Source organism: Mytilus trossulus, chromosome 14 (genome assembly GCF_036588685.1).
Source record: "Mytilus trossulus isolate FHL-02 chromosome 14, PNRI_Mtr1.1.1.hap1, whole genome shotgun sequence".
Classification (NCBI taxonomy): domain Eukaryota; kingdom Metazoa; phylum Mollusca; class Bivalvia; order Mytilida; family Mytilidae; genus Mytilus; species Mytilus trossulus.
Genome location: NC_086386.1, coordinates 14,487,826 through 14,502,371, shown reverse-complemented (window position 1 = coordinate 14,502,371; position 14,546 = coordinate 14,487,826). Strand labels below are relative to the sequence as shown.

The 14,546-nt window shown below is 32.1% G+C and overlaps 2 protein-coding genes across 2 annotated transcripts in view; both read right to left on the bottom strand.

Annotated features, from left to right (window-relative positions):
* Window positions 1-1,786: 1,786 nt before the first annotated feature.
* Window positions 1,787-2,392, bottom strand: LOC134697496 (uncharacterized). Its single transcript, XM_063559777.1, has one exon. It carries the CDS (start codon window positions 2,390-2,392, stop codon window positions 1,787-1,789), a length of 606 nt encoding a protein of 201 aa, XP_063415847.1.
* A 6,245-nt stretch (window positions 2,393-8,637) lies between these two features.
* The window catches only part of LOC134697495 (myotubularin-related protein 2-like), a 43,457-nt gene continuing 37,548 nt past the window's right edge, over window positions 8,638-14,546 (bottom strand). The window contains exons 8-11 of the mRNA XM_063559775.1: window positions 11,804-11,896; window positions 11,094-11,207; window positions 10,280-10,459; window positions 8,638-9,188 (exon numbers count right to left, since the gene is read on the bottom strand). Coding sequence (XP_063415845.1) covers window positions 9,168-9,188; window positions 10,280-10,459; window positions 11,094-11,207; window positions 11,804-11,896 — 408 coding nt within the window. The 3' untranslated portion in view covers window positions 8,638-9,167. The remainder of the gene's footprint in view (window positions 9,189-10,279; window positions 10,460-11,093; window positions 11,208-11,803; window positions 11,897-14,546) is intronic.

Here is a 14,546-nt window from a genome sequence, read left to right as displayed (position 1 = left end):
ACATGAGAACCACGACGCTTGCCACATGTGGAGCATAATCTGCTTACCCTTCCTAAGCACCTAAGATCACCCTCAGTTTTAAGTGATGTTCGTGTTGCATAGTCTTTAGTTTTTTTAGGTTGTTTCTTGTGTACTATAATTATTTGTCTGATTGTCTTTTTCTTTTTTACCCCTGGCGTTGTCAGTTTATTTTCTATTTATGAGTTTGAAAGTCCTCCGGTATCTTTCTACCCTCTTTTGTTACTTTGGCAATCATACAAAATTTTCTTTTCAACTATTTGATATCCCTAATTTCAATTCTATATGTAAGGTACATTTGAATTACTCTAGAAGCATATTTACTCGTTACTTAATATCATATTTAGATAAAGCAAAGTTATGTGCAGATTACATTTTTAGCCATGTCCTTCTACTTTGATGCAGGTTTGTATTGTTTATTGCAAATACTTTTGGACCGGTTATTATAGAATAGACAGGAGATGCGACAATTTAAATCAGTAAATAAAATAAAAAACTAAATATATATGTGTGTGATTAGAATTTGATAACATATGTAATATGACTTAAGATAGATCATATTTTCGAAAATTATTAATTTATTTCTTGTACAATTTGATAAGAATATTCTTCTATAAATGCATAGGTGATAATTATTATCATGATTATACGGTGTATGAATGATCTTGAAAAATCTTGATGACAAAATACATAGGAGAATTTCAGTCTCGTATACAACTACAATGTACTATCAGGGTTAGCGCAAGCCATTTTGAAAATGGGTTCAAATCCCCAGAACTGATATGGACCGTTCCCTAGATCCACAATGTATATTATAGAAAAGCTTTTGAATAATATAATGCTTAACAGATTTTAGCTCGATTTAAAAGCCATATTTTGTATCCATATACATTGTTTTTGAAATATAATTCAAATGTAATTGCAAATATTACAATTTACATTTTGCATTGTTTTGTTGTCTGTCCATCGATGTTCACCTAGTGACTCATTAAATAATAAATTGCAATGTTTAGATTTATCGTTAAAAGTCAGAATCTTGAATTTGAAATTGTCTGTCTATTCAATAGTAAGATAATTACTGAAATTTGACAAACTATAACAAAATGTCAAGTTGTTGGTGAATAATAAGCTAAAAGGACAAATATATACACAGCGATGCTGTGTAGTTAAATAAAAATTGAAAGAAGTGGTGTACTTTATAAACAGATCTTGCTTATTGAATAAACCCAAAAAGGGGGGGGGGGGTACCTAAAAAAATCTTACAATGAATGTATTTCAGAATACAAATAAAAACACAATAGAAGCATCTCAGCGAATAGACTCGATCACGTATAAAAAAAATTAAGAATGCTGTTAACATATGACTTATAAATAGTTTTGACGTCAGGCAGAACAATGTGATGAGACAGTAGGCTATTATAAGCTGAGAATAAACTCTAAACAAGTAGGCATACATGTATGGCTATCAAGTCAAAATGAAATAAATGTACACCACCTACTTGTCCAAGAGGTGTAATGTATCTTTCAGATTCTTGTTTTCTGTTTTCCCAATTTTTTACGAATGAAATGATATCACTATATCACTACTGAATACATTGAAGTATTTTCATAAATAATCGATTGTGCAATTGATAATGTAAACATCGCATAACTATCCATATTTGCCCTTTCAAATAGTTGAATTACATGTGAAATTGTAAAAAAAACGAATATCAGTTCAATACAGAAACGTAATTATTTCCATGATGCCGCCACATGTATCCATTTATTAGAAAGCTGTAGCGCCTTCACGTATCAGAAGACTGTTATCCGATCTTCTGTTTACATCAAATATTGAAAGTTTTCTAGATTTTGCCGTTCCATTCAAATTATTTTCAATTCTAGCTAATAACACGATTAATATGATAATAACTAAGCAAACAGCTATAGCCATTACTGCTCCTATAGCTACATTGCCCTCTGAAGGACCGGCTCCTTGTTGTAAAGGACTTGCTGTAGATTTATCTGCAGTAATATTGGGAGGGGCGGGTGTCGTTGCAGGCGACGTCAACGTCTCATTCGATGTCATTGTTTCATTCGACGTCATAATTGTAGGCGACGTCTGCGTCGTAGCTTCGGTTGATTGTGTAGTATCCATCGTTGTCAATGTCGTGTCCGTCGTATTTATTTGCGGTGCCGTTTTAATACTTGTCTGATCAGTTAGAACTGTTGTTGGATCTGTTACTTTAATGTTTGTAGTTGTTTCTAATTGCTTTGTAGTTGTTGGTCCTTCTGATTCCGTTGTATTCGCTTTTGTTGTCGGTGTATCCGTTTCTGCAGTTGTCATTGATGTTGTTGTAGCCCCACATGAGCTGTGTAAACTATATGAAACCATTATAATCCAAACAAAAACAATCTTTCCGTTCATATGTTTTAAGAATTCCATTTTAAAGTTGTATTCATGCAGTCTTCCTTAATGTTAAAATTAAAAGGGAAGGTAATGTTACGGAATCTTTAAAATTTATGTTTAAAATTGTACATGACACAGGTTAAGAGTAAATAGACTACACAGACAGTAATATAATTTATGGCGCTGTGGGTGTATAGTTTATCAGACAAATTTATAATGTCTTTTCTAAAATATTTTGAATTAAATTTCAATATAAAAAAATTACTTGCACGTTTGAAAGACGGACTGAATATCAGTAAATTTTGGGGGAAATATTGTTATCATTATTTACGAATTTTATCAAATAAATAAAGCACTTGAAGTCTTTTAGGTTTGTGATTTTGTGAAAAATATTTATCATTTGAATAAAACTTGAACGTGAAGTGGCAATAAATGGCCCGTGTTTACTATGGCGTTATTTACTATCATATATATGTCATTATATGATAACGTCTTGGTTTTATCAAAATCAAATACGGGTGCAGCTTTACTTAAAGTTTCTTTAAATATTATTATCGTCTATTATTCAAGCATAATTATGGGAGGAAATGTTTCAATATAAACAAAGGACAATTTACATGTATAAATTATTAAAAAAATATATGCTTAAAATCACTCTTCTATTATAAAAGTCTAGTGGGGTAATCAGAAGTATGGAATAATACATATCCTGTATTAAGTTTAATTCAATTTAAAATAAAGGAGTTCAAATCAAATCCATAAGTAAATAAACACCATTGCTTGAAAAAAAGAAAAAAAAACAGACATAAACAGAAAAACAGCAGTAAACAAAACAAAATAGAACCCCAAAGACTGAGCAACATTAACTTTACCAAAAGCTGGAGCTGATCTCAGGTGCTCCGGAAAGGGTGTGCAGAATCGGCTATGTGGCACCCGTCGAGTTGCTCTTATACATTTATATATACAATGTATAAGGATTAGCGATAAAACGATGTTTGGTAAAGTCATTTCTGGGTATAGAACTGAATTTGTTCAGATATGCATGGGATATAGTTCTGCTAAGCGTTTTGCATGTCTACTGTTATTCCTTTTGCAGTGGTTATGGACTGTTTTGTGCTCTATTATTTTTACCATGGTGCCAGCTAAATTGACTTTGAAACATCAGTATTGTTCCGATCCGTTTTGCGTTTGGTTCAATCATATTATAGTTGCATCTCTCAAGTAAAGATACCAAAATCACTAGTCAAATAAACACAGACGACACCATTTCCAAAATATAAACGAAAAAGGACAAACAACAATGCCAAAATACTACATGGAATAAACTCACTATAGTAATTGACCCTCCAAGCAACAGTCACTAAATAGTCAAAAAGTTAGCAGTTTTCAAATTCACTTGAAGAAAGAATTCGTGTCAAACGAAATTTTCGTACATATAGTTTAATACAATAGTCATTCATTTTAAAAGGCTAAAAAGCTGGCAACCTCACATACTTTAGCCTGGGGTCTTGGCTAATCTTGTCAACCTAGATACCGGGCGGGATACCAGGCTACACATACTTTGGATTACTAAGTTATGTAATGTTAAATTCCTCTTGACCTTTCAGTTTACATTACATCATAATATAATATATCATGTTATTTGTGAAGTTCATCATAAAATGTATAAATTGAAATAATAAATCAAAACAATTGGTTCTCAACAAGATACCTGTGAAACAACTCTCAACATTGTATAACTTCCTTATTTTGATCAATTAAGGGGGTACCCAACACTATACCCCAAAAAATTCCTGTCGTTTAATTTTTCTTAATTTTTTTTATTGATAAACTAGGCCAACCTAAACATCTTGTAAAAATTTTAAAAGATTTGAACCATAGGTTTAAAAGATTTGGCAATTCAAATATGGCAACTTTTACATACTAGTATTGGCCAAAATTGGAAGTTTCTGAAATATGGGTATAGGGTTGAATTTGTAAAAAAAAATTAATTTAATCCTAAATTGACAATAGCATAGCTAAAATTGATAGCTGAGGAGAATATTAGTTCACTGATATCCCCTTCTTGTAAGTTTTTTATTCCGGTTAAAAACAATTGCCAGAACTTTAATAGGGGGTATCAGAATAAGCCCCGAAAAGTGAATGCTGTGGTTCTAGTATTTGAAGAAGAATTTTTTTTTGAAAAAAAATGTGTCGTTTAATTTTTTCATAAAACTAAGCATTTGGAGTGCTATACTAGTCGGTTGTTCTTGCAAAATTTTTTTTAAATTTAACCGTTAGATTTTTGGAATTTAAGTTTAAATTAGGCCCCACCCTCAAATTGGTTCATTAAATAAGAGCAAAATCTATTCAAAAAGTACATAATGACCATAATTTTGTTTGTCTTTTGAACTAGGCCTTAGCTATTTGGCATGTGGATGTATCATCACAGGGTTAAGGGTCTGGCATCATGATGACCTTTGAGTGACCTTCAAATGTGACCTCAAGGTCAACTTTATGGGTGTTTTTCCGTGAAAAACACAACCATGCAGGCCATAACTTCTTTGCCTTTTGACCTATGCCTTACATCTTTGGCATGTGGATGTATCACCATGAGGGGGTGTGCCTTCTTAAAATTTTGACCTTCATATGACCTTGAACTTTGACCTCAAGAACGATATATGTGTTATTTTGGTAAGAAACACTTGTACAGGCCATGACTTTCATGTAGTTATGAATTCATATTTATTTAAAAAATCATATAACAAAAGCTTTAATCGACCATACAACAACATAGACACATTTTATGACCTTTCAAGCCATTCAATGCACACGGAATACATAATGGACATGTAGTCACATAGAATTGTTTGAAAAGGGAATCGTTTCTATTGAAGCGCAGTGTGCGTACTTATATACTCAACAGACAGCGAAGTTAAAACTTTCTAGGAATCAAATAATAGGAGGAAGAATGCCAAATAACTATATATATACCAATAAAGGGACAGACGGACAGGGGTATACAAAATCCCCCCCCCCCCCAACCGACAATCAGTTGCAGGGGGAACAAAAGGATGTAATTGATTTTTGATTCGTGATACAAGCTGTTGAAATTAAAAGCATGACACACCAAAAGTACATATGATACATAGGCAAAAGCTTTAAAGTTGGCAGATGCTTTACATGATCAAGATTTCAATTTATTGGTTGTTTGGCCAGATTTAAAAAATATACGATTCAAAACATAACGTCAAAACCATTGGTGCAAAGAATTACGGCTTATGAGAGATGAAACAGAGCTGACTGTGCAAAATCCTTATACTGTTAAATCAAGTTCGTTAAACATAGACCATTTTTTAGTATTTCTGCAGAGGTTTATAAATATGACAATTAGATACAACTGATTTTTAGTTAAAAGCACGGCAGTTACAAGTTTCACATTATTTTTGGGCCCCTAATTATGATAGAGAGTGATTACTCTATTCGGAAATAATCTTGAATTGAGACTTGAAAATAAACATTTTCACTTGTCACTTGCAATAACATCACACTTTCTTTTTTATATTTATTTCAAAATTGCATTTAATAAAAAAATATCGGAAAGATATACAAACATGACAATGGAACAACAAAAGAAAATAACAAATTTTGCTATCCCTTCGAAATTGAAGTTTGATAAAGCGAAAATAACATGTTCTATTTATATAATACATGTGTAGTTTCAGTTTCAACTATGATTCTAAATATAAGACTTTACTTTCCCTAAAATTGCGGACGGAATAGAAGACACCCGTTAATTTTCTACACATGTCAAGATAAAGGTTGGAAAAAGATACTAGAAAGATAAAGTTTTTTTAGATGAATTAAGAAAGCAACAATATGTATCCCTCTGGGTATCTTCAAACTTTTTACATGAATATAAATCATTCAATAAAATATTCAATTGCACTTTAAATAATATGACAGCAATTATAAAATCATGAAGTATTCGTAATCTTTTTTTACATTACTACATGTATTACTAAGGCCATAGTGTGTTTTATTTAAAAATACTAGTTTCGTTTAACAAAAAAAAGTATGAGAATTCAATTCAGTTTTGATTTAATCAAGTTGATAAGAAGATCTACGAACATAAGCATTGTGTAATTGTCCAGGGATTCTCATTTATTTGGTTAAAATTTTATTGTCGGAGGGAGCTACCATTTGAGAGGAGGGTATGAGGGGTCATGATCCCGAAATCCCGAAATCCCGGCTTAAAAACATGAAATCCCGAGGTGCCGAATTTAGATAAATCTAAATCCCGATTATCCCATTGCCAAGTAAAAAACGAAAACAGTTATGGTCCCTTTTCTTTCTGTTTCCCTCCTTTTCAAACGTCCTTCTTTTCTTTTGGTAAATTTATTTCACTTTGAAATTTCCCTATTATGTCTCATTGAAGGTTCATGTATTGAAAATGATTAACTTTAAATGATTTTTAAGGATTAAATGAATAACAAAGGTTGTACAGCTGGTCTTAGCAATAATGTAAACATTCTGATCATGATCTTTTAAAAGCTTGCATATTGCACATAATTTAGAAACGCAGCAATGAATCAGACTATGAGTAAGAGTTATTTTTTCTTAGGTGTTCTGTACCCACTTAAATGTTATAATATTCTCTCAGTGGTGAAAATTGTCTTCAGGGTGAATTAACTGTAAATCCTTATGGTGGTTGTAAATCTTCTTTTTTTTTGAATTAATTAAAGCGGGAACAATGAAACGTCAACCCAACAAACACAAAAACGGCCAGACATATTGTTTTTTTCAACATTAGATAAGTGTTTTCTATCTGATTTTTTATAGAATAAGTTCAAATCTTATCAAATCTTATGTTTATATTTTAATGCTATGCTGAGTCCAATTATATTTTGGTTTTGTTAATATATATTTATGTCTGCAAATGGAATAAAATATCTCCCATTTAAAAAAATAACATATCAAAATTACTCAGATAATGTATACATTTTGACCAAATGATCATATAAAACAAGTGGTTCTATAGAGCCTGTGTCTCTCACCTTGGTGTAGTAATAATTAACAGTCTCTTGTCTTTCAATTTTTCTATTCTGGCAATGACAGTAGAAAACTTGAAATAACAATGTACTCTTCATTAACTATAGGAAACATATTTAAAAAAATGGGTAAACTTACATGGCAATGCTTATATACACTTCATCTGAACTATGGTGGATATATGTTTCATTTGTAATCTTTTCCACATCTCCTTATTTTTATTATATAACTTCAAAAAAACTCAACAAACCTGATCTAGTTGTGCACCCAAAATAACAGACATACAGACAGAATGTTTTATAATGGCATAACATACAAACATAAAACAATATCATACATCATAAGTTCATAACAAAAGTATAAAAATACTAACAAAGGTGTATATCTTAATTAAAATATAGTATTCTAACCCACAACTGACTTATGAGACTGTATGTAATGTTAACTGGAAGAAAAACTTAGTCAATTTATAAGTTGAATACAGATACATGGGTACAAAATTTAAAAAAAAAATCCTTCTAACTAGCTTTTGATCATAAACAAGCTTCTGTCAAGTTTGGTAGAAATCCATGATGGTTTAAGAAAGTTATTAAAATTTTAAAAACTGAAACCACAGAGTGAATAAATGTAAACTGGCAGAAAATCTAAGTACATTTAAAAGTAAAATACGGAAAAAATAGAATTTTATTTTTACAAAATTTACTTCTGGATACTAAGTTATGCTCATAAACAAGCTTCTTCCCAAGTTTTGCACAAACCCAGGATAGTTTAAGAAAGTTATTAAAATTTAAAAAAAAAACACAGAGTGAATGTAATGTTTCCCAGCAGAAAAACTAAGTCCATTTGTAACTAAAATACGGATAAAATAGAATTTTATTGTAACTTACTTTTTGGTACTATCTTATGATCATAAACAAGTTTCTGTCCAAGTTCGGTAGAAATCCAGTATAGTTGATGAAAGATATTACTCGCTTTTTCGACTAAAGTCGAAGGCTCTTCAAAGATCTCTCAATTTCTGAATATTAAAACATTATCAAAGTTTATTTGCTGTTTGTAAGTTTGATACGTTATACCGTTATTTATCGTTGGTAAAGCAGCAACCATTTGATTTTCTGGGGGTATGGATTTTTTAGGGGAAAAAAGTTTGTTTCCAGTATTTAGAGAAAAGAAAAATTAGGGTTTTTTTTACCATGAGATAAAAAAAAATTTTGATTTACCCTCAGCTGCCACTATATGTAATGCTTAAATTTAAAGAAAAAAAGTGTTTTCGACATGTCGCCAAAAATTAGATTGGTTTTCGCTGAAGGTTGGACGGGGGGGAAATCCATAGCCCCCACCACCTGAAAATCGAATAATTGCTGCCTAATCAGACGTCTTTCGTCCAGAAACCAAATGTTGTAGAAGTTAGTAACTATAGTTCACTGAACAACCTTCAACAATGAACAAATTTCATACCCAAATACAGCTGTAATAAACATAAAAATGACAAACCAAAACAATTCATGAGATCAAATGAGAAAATGAACAGCCTGATTTATTGACAAAATAACAATTTTCACCAGAAAATATAATGTTTAATCATCAGCTTTATTTGCTATATTCTGGGAATGGGTCTTGAACTTGGTTGTTTTGACTAAGCCCACTCAGATTTTTCTGTTGAAATTCCTTTTGTTACTCCTCTATCTTTTTGGTGAGTTGTCACATATGATGCTTCAATCTCAGTCACTATCTACGGCAGATGAATCCTTTCCTGAAACATACAAATAATTCATAAAGAAGAAACCAATACACATTTTTTTACGTATACCAGATATGTTTGATGTCCTCTCCCCTGGAATGGCAGCCTCAATGAATATTTTGTGATTATAGGAAAAATCAACAGATATTGAATTACATGCCATTGAAAACGAAATCAACAGAACATTGGTTAAAAAGTTTTGTTCTAAGACAGTATTATACATTGCTATTCATAATATTGTGACTGTAACTGATTAAGATTTAAATTACGTACATCAAACAAAAAACTAAATTTGAAAACAAACTCATCATAGATACCAGGACTAAATTTAGTATGTACGCCAGACGCGCGTTTCGTCTACAAAAGACTCATCAGTGACGCTCAAATTCAAAAAAGTTTAAAATGCCAAATGAAATGCATGTTACATATTGACAAACATATCAAATACAGCTTTAGAACATTTGAAAGCACATATGATTTGGGCAGTAAATGTACACTGTTTTTCACAGTGATCAATTAGAATATGATTGAAAAATAAATTTTCAAAACTAGAAGTAAACCAGAAGTTGACATTCTAGGTAAATCATGATGAGAACCAAAGAGGCTGGGGTTTAATTTATAGAATGAAAACAAAAGTTAGTCAATGAGGCAGATTTTGACAAAAATATTGCTAACAAAACATGACAAACAAGAATGTGTTCCCAGTACACAAATACTCCACTCACACAATCAATTTCTATGTTCAGTGGACCGTGACATTGGGGTAAAAACTCTAATTTGGCATTACAATTAGAAAGATCATATCATAGGGAACAAGTGTACTAAGTTTGATCTCGATTGGACTTCAACTTCATCAAAACTACCTTGACCAAAAACTTTCACCTGGAGCGGGACAGACGGACGGACAAACGAACGGACGCACAGACCAGAAATTAAATGCCCCTCTACTATCGAAGGTGGGGCATAAAAATATAAGGTTTAAATATTTATCATGCAAGAAGCATGTGACAAAAATATCTGAAAGTACTTGATAACCTTATTGTATATTAATTTAACATAGAGAAACCTAACATAGACAATTATTTAATGTATGTATATCCTACCTGATGCCTAATTCTAGGATTCCATCGACAGTAGTATGCTGTCCACAGCTCTATCCTCCTCATACTAGCTACAGGGAACAGTACATGTTTGTGTAGATAAGAGGCATACAATGGGTTGGTAAAATCCTCAAGCTGACAGTTCACAAACGACCATAATGACACAGTTTTTTCCATAACTTTCTATAACATTTAATAAAAGTAATATAATTATATATAATGCTCCTCAACTTCGTACTTTATTTGGCCTTTTTAACATTTTTTTATTCGAGCGTCACTGATGAGTCTTTTGTAGACGAAACGTGCGTCTTGTGTAAATATAAAATTTCAAACCTGGTATCTATGAAGAGTGTATTTGTTGAGTAAAAACATTTCATTACAACTTGGTAATTTTATAGGCTCCTTCTTTCATTGAAACTTGATGGAATTCATAGAATAACAAAGAGAACGCTTCCTTGGTTGTTCCATGTGACTTTTCTTATACTGTGGATTAATTTATTTTCGTGGGTACCAATTTTCATGGCTTAAAGAAAACTTACGTAATCGTGTATATTTAAATTCAAGGTTTAACCCTACAGGCTTATAAAAAAAAGTTGTTACTCGTTGAACATTTAATTTTGTGTTTCACCTGTACCCACGGAAATTGGTATCCAACAAATAATAATGACTCCACAGTAAGTAAGTTGAAGTTGAAACAGAAATTTTGAAGGAAAAAAGTTGACTGCTGACTTCATAAGAAAGATCACTTGTTAAACGAGTGAAGGTATATAGTAACCGCTGATCTGAGTGGACTAATATACAAATGGCCTAAACATACCTCTGTCATCCTGGCCTGTTCACAGTTACACAGAAAGGTTCCAAATAAACAGCTGTATAAATGGTCCAATATGGTGATCAACATGTGCTCATTAAACTCAAAGGCATTGGGAAACTGAAATAATCAAAATGTGCTCATTAAACTCTTTGGCCAAGTTCTGATGGAACTCGAGTTCCGACTAGAGTTCCATATGAACGGTAAATTATTTTGAAGAGTAAAGTCTATAGATTACCAGAAGTACAAGGCCCCTACTCTGAATATGTTTACATTCAAATTTGATTGGATTGACGTCATAACATCCGGGATATTGAGTCGATCTCTAGGAACCCTGCCAAAACCCAGGGTACCTCTAGTACTATTAGCAGGAAAGCTATATCCAATCATGACAGGGGTTATATATGACCATGTCAATCCCATCTACTCTAGATATCCATCCGAACTTGGCCTTTAAGGCATTGGGAAACTGAAATAAAATAAACCAAATGACCATCAGTGTTGATAGCTTCTTCTCATAATTATTATCTTTTATTTTTTAATAAAACTTCTGTAAATTTACTGGTTATCTGCTATACTCAGTCTATAAACTGTAGAAACACTGGAGATCTGGATGAAGGCATCAAAATGTTGATCTTATTTGTTTGTTTGTTTTGTTTTTTAGCCTGTTATTTGTCATACACTGTCTATAAACTGTAGAAACATCAGATATTTACCTGTTTAGTCATCTGCCAAATACAATCTATAAATTGGACAAATATTGGAGATCTGTCTCTATCTGAATAGTTATCTTCACCATGCCCATATCTCTATTTAATTAGAACAAATATGAAAATTAAAAGCTAGCTCTCATCTTGGTCAATTTGCATCTTCAACAACTGAAAATCTAAAAGGAGTGCATGGCTCTATCAGGCTTGAATGACTGTAACATGCTTTTGCAAATTTGGATGGACTGTAATCCTAAAAGCATTAACTATGGATTCCATATAAATCAACAACAATACATCAAGATAGAAACCTTGACAAAATATAAAGTATTAACATTGAGTGCTTTCCTTTAGACTGCTTATGTATATACATTTCAATTGAGACTCTTATATACATACATATATAAATACAACTCGTTTAAACATCAACCCAACAATCTTAGATCAGTAAATTTGCTTTTGGAATTTTTTTGTTCTTCCCTCGCCAGGATTCGAAACCATGCTACTGAGATATCGTGACACCAAAACGCCTGCACGGCCTTCTCGCTCGGTGGCCGGGTGTTATCTTTCCACGTGAGTTTCTTTGTTAAAAACTTTTACGATATTATATGAATGTGTTGTGAGCAATTTCTCAGCTGTGATACGACGAGAACAAGTTATATTTGATAAGATGAGATGGACCCTGCTTGGTACTATATAGACCGACACGCTGAACCTTTTATTTTGGCACACTTGACATTTCCTCCAAATCGAATTGAGTATACTAAATTAAAGCCATCTAGCCCATTTTGTTGACGTCACAATGTTACCATCGCACTTCAGCGTGTTAACGAAAGCACTTCAGGGTGACCATCGCGGTTGGGAGTACCACAGCGGTTCCCAGTCCTACAAATATACCTTGCAAATATAACAACAACTTGTATTGTTAAGGCAATGGAGCAATGATGGTTATTACAAGAGATAATTATCATCTATATTTTACAGATTGCACTATATTGAAAGATGAATAAACATGTGTATGTACAGCACGATTTTTAACATTACCGCTATATATATCATAATATATATATGTAGTAAGCACATTTTAAATGTTGATATATATATATAGTCTAAATTGAAACAACATTCAATCCTATGATTGCGTTGAATAAAAACCACAAATGTTTCCGTGCACAACACATTTCTTGACAGAGGGTCTAAATACAGCGCTGTAAACATTTTCCAAAAGACCAAAAAGGGAATAAGTATGTTTTAACAAAACGCATTTGACTAGTAGATTGAACAATTGAAATGGATGTTCTTTAAGATCCCTGCTGACCCCCATTGGTGATTGTGAAATAAAGGGATCACCAGATTTAATAAAATTGATCTTCATAAATATAATATATAATTTAATACCAAACAGAAAACAATGAACTTGGGGAAAAGATGGTATACTGTAAACAAAAGGTGCAAAAATATATCTATGCATGAATTTGTGAATTAATGACATGTTTGTAGTGGATATATAAGTTTTTAACTGGTGTGAGTGTATATTTGAATATAATGCGTTAGCCATTGTAGGTTACAATACACCATTAGATTTTATGGGCGCAGCCATTTTATGAGCATAAATTAAGAGTATGGCGAATCCTGATTGGTCGATATGTGCTCCCGTTATTTTTTATTTTTAGAGACTTCGTGCACTCTGCTTTATACAAAAAGCAAAATAAAAATTATTCCGTAGCCCTAAAGGCACTGAGATGACTTTTCAACGCTAGGACAAGACCCGTATTTTTAAGGGCAAAATTGATAGGCATGGGAGATAAGTACAAAATACGCTAAGAAAAGCAACGCGACCCTATATTTTTTAGACCAAAAAATACTGTCCTAATAACTTTTCTTTGATTCTAGCAAGGTTTCGTTAAGAAAATCAACTTTCTAAAGTCTGTATCTCGAAAAAGGCTGCCATTGTCGCCTATGGGGAAATTAATTGTTTATTTCAATCTATACAGCATCGACATTTCTTTATAATAGTGCTCAAAAAGTGTCAAAAACAGTAATTTTACTTGACATTTGATGTGAAACGGTATTTTTTGGTGACAAATGAAATATTGATTATCTAGTTTTTAAGCTATAGTCTGTTTCATATTGGTATTGCATTTTACCTTAGAAACAAGGGTGGGCTCGACTTTTGACTTACTGTGGAACGAATATGTCATTTTCTGAAGTTCTGCTGATTTGTTTGAATAGAGCAAGTACACGTCTAGAGTTTGTGAACATAAATCGATTTTTAAACATAACAATCTCGACCCAAGTGCTGTTATCGAAAATGTACGGAAATGATCTCCTTCGAACATTGAAATGTTCACACGAATATCAAACTAAAAGAATAAAATAAGCATGCCATTTTGTAGTTATCGAACAGTTATCGATGTCAAAACACAAATATTAACACATATTCCATATTTTGAAATGCTATAGTCTGTTTCAAAAATGTACTTTTTTACGAAAAACGGTTTCATTTAAAACTGTTGTTCAAAATTCACCGTAGTAGTTATATATTGGATTGGTTTTGTTATCAATATAATCAGTACTTGATGATATATAAAGAATCATTGGAGAAAGTGGGCATTATCTTCAGTCCCTTTTTAACAGAACCGCATTTACTCAAAAAAACTGATTTTTTTTCTTCACATTTTTCGACTGGGGTCACCTCCGATAAAAAATTCTGAAAATTCAGAGAGTAAAGCCAGAACGGTTTGAAGATAAT

Excerpts from the sequence above, each read along its gene's own strand:
- LOC134697496 (XM_063559777.1), bottom strand. The coding sequence starts at position 2,392 with ATGGTTTCATATAGTTTACACAGCTCATGTGGGGCTACAACAACATCA.